This window comes from Pollachius pollachius (assembly GCF_949987615.1).
Source record: "Pollachius pollachius genome assembly, chromosome: 20".
Lineage (NCBI taxonomy): Eukaryota > Metazoa > Chordata > Actinopteri > Gadiformes > Gadidae > Pollachius > Pollachius pollachius.
The window spans coordinates 8,901,898-8,914,235 of record NC_136953.1 but is presented as its reverse complement, the minus strand read 5'-3'; the positions used below and the strand labels follow the sequence as shown (position 1 = coordinate 8,914,235).

At 50.6% G+C, this 12,338-nt stretch overlaps 2 protein-coding genes across 2 annotated transcripts in view; one reads left to right on the top strand and one right to left on the bottom strand.

Moving 5' to 3' along the window:
• The window catches only part of cyp17a2 (cytochrome P450, family 17, subfamily A, polypeptide 2), a gene marked incomplete at both ends in the record, with an annotated part of 6,533 nt that extends 3,258 nt beyond the window's left edge, over positions 1-3,275 (top strand). The window contains 6 exons of the mRNA XM_079757575.1: positions 545-774; positions 1,417-1,503; positions 1,579-1,788; positions 2,028-2,197; positions 2,777-2,880; positions 3,019-3,275. Coding sequence (XP_079613701.1) covers positions 545-774; positions 1,417-1,503; positions 1,579-1,788; positions 2,028-2,197; positions 2,777-2,880; positions 3,019-3,275 — 1,058 coding nt within the window. The remainder of the gene's footprint in view (positions 1-544; positions 775-1,416; positions 1,504-1,578; positions 1,789-2,027; positions 2,198-2,776; positions 2,881-3,018) is intronic.
• A 3,640-nt stretch (positions 3,276-6,915) lies between these two features.
• On the bottom strand, positions 6,916-12,338 carry LOC307091309 (uncharacterized protein; the record flags this gene model as incomplete). The annotated part of the gene is given in 6 exon segments (XM_079758255.1): positions 6,916-6,966; positions 6,968-7,069; positions 7,166-8,141; positions 8,442-8,646; positions 11,492-11,653; positions 12,149-12,338. Coding segments are annotated over 6 exon segments (1,686 nt in total).

Here is a 12,338-nt window from a genome sequence, read left to right as displayed (position 1 = left end):
ATTGTCCCTCCCTCTCCCCCCCACTATTCCTCTCTCCCTCCCTCCTTTCCCCATTTCTCTCCATCCCTCCATCCTATACTCTCTCCCTCCCTCCCTCCCTCAATCCTTCCCTCCCTCTCCCTCCCTCTCCCTCTCTCTCTCTCCCGCCCTTCTTTCCCCTCTCTCCCTCCATCCCTCCCTCCTTCACTCTCTTTCCCCTCTCTCCCTCCATCCCTCCCTCCTTCACTCTCTTTCCCCTCTCTCCCTCCATCCCTCCCTCCTTCACTCTTTCTCCCCCTTTCCCTCCCTCCTTCACTCTCTTTTTCCATCCCTCCCTGCCTCCCTCCTTCCCTCCCTCCCTCCCACTCCATCCCCCCTCCCTTCCTCCCTCTCTCCCTCCCTCCTTCCCTCTCCCCGTTTTCCTCCCTCCTTCACTCTCTTTTTCCATCCCTCCCTGCCTCCCTCCCTCCCTCCCTCCCTCCCACTCCATCCCACCCTCCCCCTCCCTCCCTCCTTCCTCCCTCCCTCCCTCCCAATCAATCCCCCCCCCCCCCTCCCTCTCTAGTCCTCTCTGCAGTGGACAGTCTGTGTGAGGAGCTCCAGGGCAGCTGGGGGGCCCTGGTGGACCCGGGCCCCGCGGTGGCCAGGGCGGTCACCAACGTGGTGTGCACCCTGGTGTTCAGCTCCACCTACGGCCGCCGCGACCCCGAGCTGGCCCAGGTGATGGACTACAACAACGGCATCGTGGAGACCATCACTAGGGGCGGGCTGCTGGACATCTATCCCTGGTTGAAGGTACAAACACACACCGTGTACTGTACATACCACGGCTTAAAGGGACACACACACAAACATATCAATACCCCTGCTTCAGGTGGACGTTGTTTGTTTTTTGTTTAAAAGGTGTTATTGCGTCCGATATGATCTTCAACGTAGTAATCTATGCAAGCTAATCACTGTTACAGAAATAAGACTGTCGTTTAGAGGAAACAGGAGTGAAAGCCTGTGTTTTGTCCAGTGATCGTTCGACTGCCTGGAATGCAAGTAGTGTTGTTTTCGTGACGTCAGAGTGCCTTTTAGAGTGCTCTGCGACATCAGGACACAGGGACACAGGTGGCGAGGTGTGTTTGGCTGCGTGTACCTTTGTCTAGGCAGAAATTGCTGATAATTGCGGCATCCGAGAGTGGGTTATGGTTCCTGGACACTTAATAGTATAATGCACGGTGCATAAATCATTTCATATAGAACATTGCTAATTATAACGCTCATACACTCGTCCACACTATAAAAGGATCAGTTGCCGTGGGGATAACACGCCCCCCCTTGACTAGGATTCTCGTGTTCGACTAGTGTTCGACTCCCAGCTGAAACAAAGTTCACTTACACCTTAATGATACACGTTCTCTCTGTCTCTCTCTCTCGCTCTCTCTCTCTCAGGTGTTCCCTAGCGAGGTGCTGAGTAAGTTGAGGGAGTGTATCACTGTCAGAGACCGACTCCTGACCCGCAAGCTAGAGGAGCACAAGGTACCGACTACACACACACACACACACACACACACACGGCCCTTTGACCTCATGACCTTTGACCCTCTCCCACAGGCCTCCATGATGGAGGGTGCCCCCCGTGACCTCCTGGATGCCCTGCTACAGGCCCAGCGACCCCAGGGTCAGAGGTCAGCCCAGCAGGAAGGGGAGGGTCTTACAGACGACCACGTCCTGATGATCGCCGCCGAGACCTTCGGGGCTGGGGTGGAGACCACCTCCACCACGTTGCTATGGATACTAGCCTATCTGGTTCACCACCCTCAGGTCAGCACCACGTTGCTATGGATACTAGCCTACCTAATAAAGCACCCTCTGCTCAGCACCACGTTGCTATGGATACTAGCCTACCTGGTACATCACCCTCTGCTCAGCACCACGTTGCTATGGATACCAGCCCACCTGACACACCATGAAAGTTAAAAGTTGAGGTTCAAACTTTATACGTGCACTTTGATGGACCGACGGACAGACTGACCATGTGAGTGTGTGGCTCCGCCCCCAAGGTGCAGGAGCGTGTGCAGAAGGAGCTGGACGAGGTGGTGGGGCGTGGGAGGGGGGTGTGTGTGTCGGACCGCCCCCACCTCCCCTACCTGGACAGTGTGACCAACGAGGGGCTGAGGATCAGACCTGTCAGCCCCGTACTCATCCCACACACTGCTCTGAGGGACAGCAGGTACACACACACACACACACACACACACTGCTCTGAGGGACAGCAGGTACACACACACACACACACACACACTGCTCTGAGGGACAGCAGGTACACACACACACACACACACACATACACACACTTCTCTGAGGGACAGCAGGTACACACACACACACACACACTGCTCTGAGGGACAGCAGGTACACACACACACACACACTGCTCTGAGGGACAGCAGGTACACACACACACACACTGCTCTGAGGGACAGCAGGTACACACACACACACACACACACACACACACACACACACTGCTCTGAGGGACAGCAGGTACACACACACACACACACTCTGCTCTGAGGGACAGCAGGTACACACACACAAACACACACACACACACACACACACACACACTGCGCTGAGGGACAGCAGGTACACACACACACACACACTGCTCTGAGGGACAACAGGTACACACACACACACACTGCTCTGAGAGACAGCAGGGACACCCCCCCCACACACACACACACACACACACAAAAACACAAACACACACACACACTCCTTCTCACTCCCTCTCCCTCCCCTGTAGTATCGGGGGTCACTCTATCAAACGTGGGACGCGTGTTTTGGTCAACATGTGGGCGATCCACCACAACCCCAAACACTGGGAGCAACCGGACCTCTTCAAACCAGGTAACACACACACAAACAACAGACTCATACACACTCCCGCACACGCACGCACACTAACTCACAAACACACATATACACTCTAACAAACGAGTGTGTGTTGGAGTATGAACATGACACTTGCTTTATCTTTCGTCCCAGAGCGTTTCCTTGACGACAAGGGTTGCCGTGTGACGCCGCCCTCTTTCCTGCCCTTCGGAGCGGGGCCTCGGGTGTGTGTTGGCGAATCGTTGGCAAGGATGGAGCTCTTCCTCTTCCTGTCCTCTCTGCTCCAGCGAATGAGCTTTCGGCTCCCAGACGGAGCCCCGCCCCCTGACCTGCAGGGCAGGGTGGGCGTGGTCCTACAGCCGCTTCCTTTCAAGGTGCTGGTCATCCCGAGAGAAAAGGGTCAAACCTAATGCAGCTGTTGGAGACTCTTGCTGTAATATACTAAATGCATTTTCCGAATTTGCAATGGAGAGGTTTTTATTTTGAAAATCTTCAAAGCAGCTACCAAGTTTGTGTGGGAGATTATCTTGAAAGTGCTAACAGAGAGAGAACTACGCAAACCGGCGTTAGATATTTAGTAATTTATATTTTTAGCTGTCAACAGTGAGTGTTCCACATTGGTAATAAACTTTAAATCATAATAGTATACAATCATGTCCCAGATTTGTGTGTTTTGTGCTAGCATTAGCCAAATGGTGCCAATAGTGTAAAATGCTCAGTGGACTCACCTGGTGAACTGCTAGTGCTGCAAAATGAGTGCTTCTGCGCCATGTTCTCCCAGGGTCCAGTAACAAGGCAGAGAGACATCGACAAATACATACAAGCTCAACAAAACTGAAATATGCAAACAGCAGAGTTGACTTTTCTTTGATTTGTTTGTGAATGTACAGTTGGCACAGTCAGGATATAGCCGGAACGTAGTCATAATGTAGTAAGAACATACACTCAGAAGAACATAGTCATAATATAGTCACAGCATAGCCATAAGATACAGTAACAACAAAGTCATAATGTACAGTCAGAACAGTCATAATGCACAGTCAGTGTTCAGTCCGAGCAGTCAGAATATATAGTCAGATCAGAGTCATAATGTACGTAAGAACTCTGGTCAGAAAGTAGTCAGACAACTCAAGTCTGAATAACCAGTCAGTCCAAATATGTTTGATACTTTTATTCAGTATATAATCACACACGATTAGAACAGACTGGTTTAGATAGGTTGCACGCACGCAAACACACACGCACACACACAGGGACATTAAGACTGAATCGATAAAATAACATTTGAAAGGAGAAATGAAAGAAGCGTGTGTCCCTCCTCGTCGTACGGGTTCATCAGCAGTAGCATCACACTAACGTCAGTAGACCGGGGTAAACGCAGGGTTAACTCGAGTTAACTAAGCACAACCACATCCCCCAGATAAGTCTCAGACCAGGGCAGTCATATACATGGTTTGACCTGTTAAGCTTCCTTTACCACAACTGTTACATCAATATTCAATCTTTATGACACCGGCCAAAGTGAGTCACAGGGAATTTAGGGACCTGTCTTTAAGGAGCCGGAAGGGCATCAAGGAGGCCTCGTGGTGTTCTGTGGAGCCTGTTCAGCTGGGAGTCCAGCACCATAAAGGCTTAGTGATGGTTCCACGTTGACTCAACGCAATGACCATGCAGTCGTGAACCTGTTTCGGTTCTGTGTGGGGTTTTAGTGAGTGGACTAATCACAGCCCTTGCTGCTGCGTCGCCTCGACGCAAGGTTATATTTTTTGGGAGGCGCATGTCTGGCCCTTGCGGTGGACGCAAGGAGGGCCTGCAAGGACATTATGGGTCCGTAAACCCCCTTGCATTGGGTCGACGTCCAACCATAACTGAGGCTTAACCCTACACTAGGAGGCCTCCAGGTTGCCTGTGGCACCTGTTCAGCTGGGAGTCCAGCACCATGACCCTACACTATCATTGCCCCTCATCAGTGGATTCCCAAGGCTTTTTATCCTGTCAAATCGTAACTCATTTTGCATTTCATTCATGCTTTCCGCCCTAAGATCAAATCCCAGATGACTCTCCAAGCATGCGGTTTGAACACAGCCCATGAGCAAAGCACCCTTACCCGGCCACTCACAAATCAACCAGAGAGAGAAATCACACACTCTCACACACACACACACACACACATGCACACATACGCACGCATAAAAATAACAGCTTTGCCTATCGCTTAGTAACAGTTGTCAAGTAGAAATGGCACTCTGTAACCATGGAGATATATAACCTTATTAGATCCCAGTAAACAAAATCAGCATCAAATCACAACATCAATAACAACAACATGTTGTTACGTCCCATCGTTCTAGAGTCCTGCACCAGATCCTGTAGAGTCCTGTACTGTAGTCCTGTGCTGTAGTCCTGTACTGTACTGTAGTCCTGTACTGTAGTGTAGTCCTGTCCTGTACTGTAGTCCTGTACTGTAGTCCTGTACTGTACTGTAGTCCTGTGCTGTAGTCCTATACTGTAGTCCTGTACTGTAGTCCTGTACTGTACTGTAGTCCTGTACTGTAGTCCTGTACTGTACTCCTGTGCTGTAGTCCTGTACTGTAGTCCTGTACTGTACTGTAGTCCTGTACTGTAGTCCTGTGCTGTAGTCCTGTACTGTACTGTAGTCCTGTGCTAGAGTCCTGTACTGTAGTCCTGTACTGTAGTCCTGTGCTAGAGTCCTGTACTGTAGTCCTGTACTGTAGTCCTGTGCTAGTGTCCTGTACAATACGAGTCCTGTACTAGTGTCCTGTAGAGTCCTGGTGAGTCCTGTACTGTACTGTAGTCCTGTACTGTACTCCTGTACTGTAGTCCTGTGCTAGAGTCCTGTACTGTAGTCCTGTACTGTAGTCCTGTGCTAGAGTCCTGTACTGTAGTCCTGTACTGTAGTCCTGTGCTAGTGTCCTGTACAATACGAGCCCTGTACTAGTGTCCTGTAGAGTCCTGGTGAGTCCTGTACTAGAGTCCCTTTAGGTCTGAGGAATGATGGAGGCTCTTAAAACCCACTCTTTTCCTTCTATCCCCCCCCAGGCCATCTGTGCATGTTGTCACGGCAACCAGGAGGGGAGAACACACCTCCCATCCCCCGGCATCTCATGTCTCCACCGCTGCCCTGCACTACCGGGGGGGGGGGGGGGGGGGGGGGGGGGCACAGCCCCCAGCAAAGTGATGTCCGCTCCCAAAGCCCATTGAGGGTCACACGTCCCGCCTCACCGTGTCTCCACGGCGACCGGTGCTGAAACAGCCAGGCTAGCTATAGAAAAGATATTGCTGTGTAAAACACGACCAGGACTAACAAAGTGTAGAAACGGGGACGGTCTCTCATGGATATATAGATATTCATGTTGCCGAAACTCATCACATCTATGCTGCTACACTGTAGGAAATAACATGTGACTAAGTGTGTGTGTGTGTAGTACTGTCTGAGGGCTATTGCTCGGACAATATGCCTGGTGATGTCAGATGGATAGGATGAGAGACAGAGAGGCAGAGAGAGAGAGAGAAAGAGAGAGAGAAGAAGAGAGAGAGAGCAATAGAATGACGTGTCTGTTCTGTCTTGTATCTTTGAGCCTGAATCATTTCTACTGTTCTGCTCTACTTACACACACACACACACACGCACGCGCACGCACGCACGCACGCACGCACTCACACACACCTCATGTCTCCGATGTGCGAGTGCTAACAGTGGCGTGGTGACGTTATCAGAACACCCATGACGCCGTAGCATCCATGTCACCATGACGACCACAGTTAATGCATTGACGGGCAGCAAGAGCTGTGATGTATAAAACAATGTCCCACTTCCTGCTTTATGTAAACGTATGTAAACGGTCCATCACACTGTCTCCACGACGATAATGACCTCGCCGGGGTCCTTGAGGGGGGCGGACGTGGGTGTGGCGTTGGGGGAGGAGCTACACGGCGGGGTTGGCACCAGAGCCCGCGCTGGACAGTCGGCGCTATCGTGGAGCATGACGGTGACATCACTTCCTTGTCTCCCGCCCTCCCCTCCACTCCTCAGAGACTCCTTCCCTCCTCCTCCTCCTCCACTCTCCTTCTCCTCCTCCTCTTCGTCGTCGTTGTCCTCCTCCTCCTCTTCCTCCTCCTCCTCCTCCATGCGACAGCGGCACACCTCGATCCCCGAGTCTCCCGTCAGCCGGCGGTGGCGGTACTGACTCTCGTCCGCGCCCACGTCGTCTTCGTCTCTCCCCCCCTCCTCCTCCTCCTCCTCCTCCTCCTCCTCCTCCTCCTGATGCCCCCCCGGCGCCCGGCCCCAGCTGGGGGGTCCGACCTCGTAGACGTCCACGCAGGGGGAGAAGAGGGTCTGCTTGGTGGTGGAGTGGGTGGGGCGGGGGGACGGAGAGAGGGAGGTCTTGGCTGACCGGCTCACCGGAGGGGCCAGCAGGGAGTCCAGCGTGGGGGCCAGGAGCAGCACTGGGGGAGGGGGGGAGGGGGGGGCCGGTCGGGGCTGGTCGGCTCCAGAGGTTGGGATGCAGGTCTGGGTGGACGGCGGGCCTTCACCACTTCCAGGGGCGGGGCTTACGTTAGGGGCGGGGCTAGGGTCAGAGGTGGGTCTTAGAATAGGGGTGGGGTTAGGGTCAGGTTGGGCCTTTTCTGGAGGGGTGTGGTTAAGGTTGGGGGTGTGGCTTATGGTAGGGGCGTGGTTAGGGTCAGGGTTAGGGTTCAGTGGAGCAGTGAGGTCAGGGCTTAGGGCGGGAAGTCCCTCTGTAGCGACTGTTTCTCCTGGACAGGCTTGCTCTCTCCCGGGGTGCTGACCGGTCAGGATTCCCATGGCTTTGGAGACACAGGCCGCCAGGTCAGACTGAGGCATTGTGGGAGACGCGGTGCCAGCGTCGTCTTCTCCAGGAGTGTGTGGCGCCACCGCTACCGACGGCCCAATCCCCGTCGCCGAGATGTCCGGCGCTGTGGTTGCCGACGCCGCGGTCTCCACGGTGACCGTCACCTCGTCCGCGACGCTTCCTGACACGCTTCCGTCGTTGCCGTCGCCGGGGTCGGCGGTAGCCACGGCGACCGTCTCCACGACCACCACCATGGACTGGGCCCCCCGGGCCGCATCCAGGGACACCCCCGAGGCGGCGGTCTCCGCGGTGACTTGCAGGGGGAGGGGGGGCACGCCGCAGGGCGTGGAGGCGTGGCTTGTGTCCGTCTCGTAGGTGACGTTCACCGAGAGGGAGGAGCTACAGGGAGACGACGGGCAGCAGGAGTCACAGGAGCAGCTGGAGCTAAGGCACACACACACACACACACACACACACACACAGGCACACGCACACAAGCGCGCACACGCGCACACACACACACACACACACACGGTGTCAATGGCAGCAGATCTGCAATAGCACAGTAGTAGTACAGTTGTAGCACTGTATTAGAACTGTAGTAGAGCACAATAAGTACTTCAGTAGTAAAGAGGTAGTACCGTCCTACAACTGTAGTAGTACAGTTGTAGAACGGTACTAGAACTGCAACTGATACAGTAGTACAGCAGTGGTACTAGTACTCAGCAGTACTAGTTCCAGTACCTGTTGTCGGAGCTGAGGGAGGACAGCATGTCGCTGCAGTGGGCCAGCTGGGGCCGCTGGTGGTGTGTGAGGAGGTGGGGGTCCCGGGCAGTGGGGGGCTGGGGATAGCGGGGGGAGGTGAACACCGAGCTGTAGGGGGGAGGGGGGGTGGACGGCTGGGCCGCGATCTCCTCGTAGCTGGGCAGCTTCAGAGACGCCAGGAAACCTGCAGACAGGCCGACGGACAGACGGGGAGGCAGACGTACAGACGGGGAGGCAGACAGGCAGACAGGCCGACGTACAGACGGGGAGGCAGACAGACAGATAGACAGACGTACAGACGGGGAGGTAGACAGACAGACAGGCAGACAGGCAGACGGGGGGGGGGGGGGGGGTAGACAGACCAAGTGAGTCTATGACCCTTTTGGGAGTGGGGTCAGAGCTCTTAAGTGACGATCCTAAATGTCAGACCACCTGACACCCACCCCCAGCTGCTATGTTTTGTGTTGTCATGGTGACAGACGGCCTTGATACCATGGCAACAAGGACATGTGACGGAATGTTTGTAAAGTTACACCCCGATATGATTTATCGGTCAGCCGTCAGACCCCCTGTCACACGCCCAACTCTTTTTTATTGTCGTTTATATTTAACCTTTCTTAAATCAAGTTAAAAAAGGTACAAAATGCTATTTATTTTTGATTGAAATGCGCTCTTCAACACATTATGTGGTATAGACACCCCAATGATTTTTATTTATTCTTTGTTTTTGAGGAGATGCCGGGTTTGGAGAGAGAAGGGAGAGGGAGGTTTGATGAACAGGGTATTTATTCTAAATTTAGCTTGGTGCTAGCTTGATACCGCATTCTTGCATATAGTACCTTTAAGTCTCCTTGAGAGACTAGGACTCTCAAAGAGACTAAGACTGGGCAATAATTCTACCAATAATCGTTTATTGGTATTGTGTAATCATGAAATAAAGATAGACTAATCCTGATAATCATCATTGATTAAGATTACGAAATCCTAACGAAATAAAGACATGCCCTAAATAGTATGAGGTTTTCATATGTCAGAGAGGAGAAAACTAGTTGTAGTCGGATAACATGTTACACATTTCATACGTCAATGTAATAATCCTTAGTGAGACTGTTTAGAATGATGTTTTGAACTCATAAGCATATCTTCCTATTTATGGACCTTTTGTATCAAATTCCCCAATGACAATCATGATAATAAAGGCTTTGACGTCGCCCAGTCCTACTTGCAACAAAAGGAAGATTTTGTGTCTGTTTTGTTGTTTAGTTGGTTTTACAAGAGCACTATTGTTGAGTGCAAACAACAGAGCCCTGCCTGTACACACACAATGAACAGAGTCTTACTCAGATCCAACATGGAGGCCGGGTAAACACAATGAACAGAGTCTTACTCAGATCCAACATGGTGGCCGGGTAAACACAATGAACAGACAGCTTCGGTCGGATAGTATTTTCTTCTTAGGAAGATTCCTTCCTAAGTGAAGTGACATGGTTTCTAAGTGGCAGCCATGATAAGTGCTGTACGTATTCTCTAAAAGCTAAGGGAAGATCTATTACTACTACTACTATGCTTCCTTTCTTATCGCCACATAGGGTAACCTGGACGATCCTTTATGGAAGTAAAACGAGATAAATCATTCCCGTAAATCCTTTAGGCAGCCATATTGGAAGAGATGCACCATTCAACCATTGACGAAAACAAACAATCAACATGGCCGACTTTATGTATACAATCGGGAAGCAAGTCGGGCTCGTACATGGTGACATCGGTATGAGTGCCTGTATTTCGATGGTATAGTCGATGTTATTGGTAGAAATGGTGTCATGGGGAGACATCACAGTGTTTGAAACTGCCACAGTTTTGATAAGCCTTGGCTACGGTATATTAACGTTTGATTTTACAGTACAACTCTCTCGTCATCACAAAATGGCGGAGCATTGCAAACTAAAAATCCCATGACACATTCTGATGTACAGGCTCTATTGAGTTTCAGATGGAAAATAATAGTGGACTCGGGTGGGCACTCTCAAAGTGGCAACTGTTTCATTTCTCGTTTAGGATGGTAGCCTAAATTCCTTTCCTAAAATTCCAACCTTGGTATTGAAGTAAAATTTTTCTACTGGTTGTCCATGTTTCATACAGTAGAAAAACACTTTAAGAATTCAGGGGTGGCAGTATCAAAGATATACTTTTAGTGGTCCGTCTCCGAAACATTGTAGTTTCACCACAGCAGACCCACATCCATAACATCCACCATCGCTTAATTACATACTCTAGGATAAGTGCAGTCGGATCATCTAGCACTGCGGTTGCTTTTCCCTAAGTTTTTGAAGATTTCCTTCAAGGTCAAGGAAGGTGGTTAGGAATGGACATCATCTTTCAGACTATTCGACCAGAGGTCCCAGCTTACTCAGATCCAACATGTGTGGGTGCACGCAATGAACCCAGTCGTAGTCAGCTCCAGCACTGAGGACGGTTGACACAAGGAACCATCTAACTCAGATCCAACATGCAGGTTGGGTACACACAATGAACTCAAAATGCCCTGAAGACAACTCAGAAGTTGTCCGAGTAGAACATGGAAAACATGTTTTTTACGAGCGCTGACTTGTCTGCCTCGAGGCAGGTAGCAACATCAAACCCGATGACCCTCATCATTAATGGGAATGATATTCTTATGAAAGTGTTTGTCAATGTTTTAACACACTGTTTGATTTGTGATTATTGAATATGTGTTTGTATCTGTTATATTTCTCTATGATTATAGCAATATGTGGAATCTATTTGACCAATTCAATCTGCTAGCCAGTAAACGTCTCTGCTCTTCTTCACGCGTTTCCAAAAGAAGCATAAATTGCTGCGGCTTTTATGTTTCCTATTCAGCCATGAGAAACAATGCCAAACTTCATTCAGGCATCCATGTTTCTTTTCAGAATGGATTGATGTCGGAGTTCTGAGTTGTTTTGAACGCGGTACATGTCTTACTCGGTTCCAACATGGAGGCCGGCTACACACAATGAACAGAGTCTTACTCAGATCCAACATGGAGGCCGGGTACGCGGTAGCCCCATGGTAGGCCAGCAGGCTGATGTCGGTCTGCCTCTGCTGCTGCTGGACACGCAGCTTGGCCCGCCGGTGGCGGTACGCACAACAACAGCTGAACAGGATGAGAGCCGACCACAGGAGCCAGAACCCTGCACACAGTGCACGCATATATGTTAAGTTATGTTTAAACACAGACACATTTACACAAACATTACACAAAGTCAACAGCCACAAAGTGGCAGTGTTGACTAGACACACATTATACAAAGTTAAACAAACACAAAAAGTATACATTAGTATACTACTTATATAGAGTTTTTAGTGCTTTATATACTTGTATAATGCTTGTTTACTACTTGTATTACACTAGTACTCTCACACAGAGTTCGTAATACTTTATCTACTCGAATAATACTAGTATACTCACACCAGAGTCCGGAATACTTTATCTACTTGAATAATACTAGCATACTCACTCCAGAGTTCGGAATACTTTACCTACTTGAATAGTACTAGTATACTCACACCAGAGTTTTTAGTGCTTTATATACTTGTATAATACTTGTTTACTACTTGTATTACACTAGTACTCACACACAGAGTTCGTAATACTTTATCTACTTGAATAATACTAGTATACTCACACCAGAGTTCGTAGTAGTAGGTACAGCAGCCCGACTCTCCACAGCAGTGTCCGGTCTCGCAGAGGTAGCCGCCGCTAGTGCCCCCACCGTTAACGATAGCTCCGTTACCATTAGCGCCGTTAGCGTTAGCCCCGGGGCAGAAGCGAGGTCTCGCCAGCAGAGGCAGGCTGCCACTAGCGTGGTACTCCAT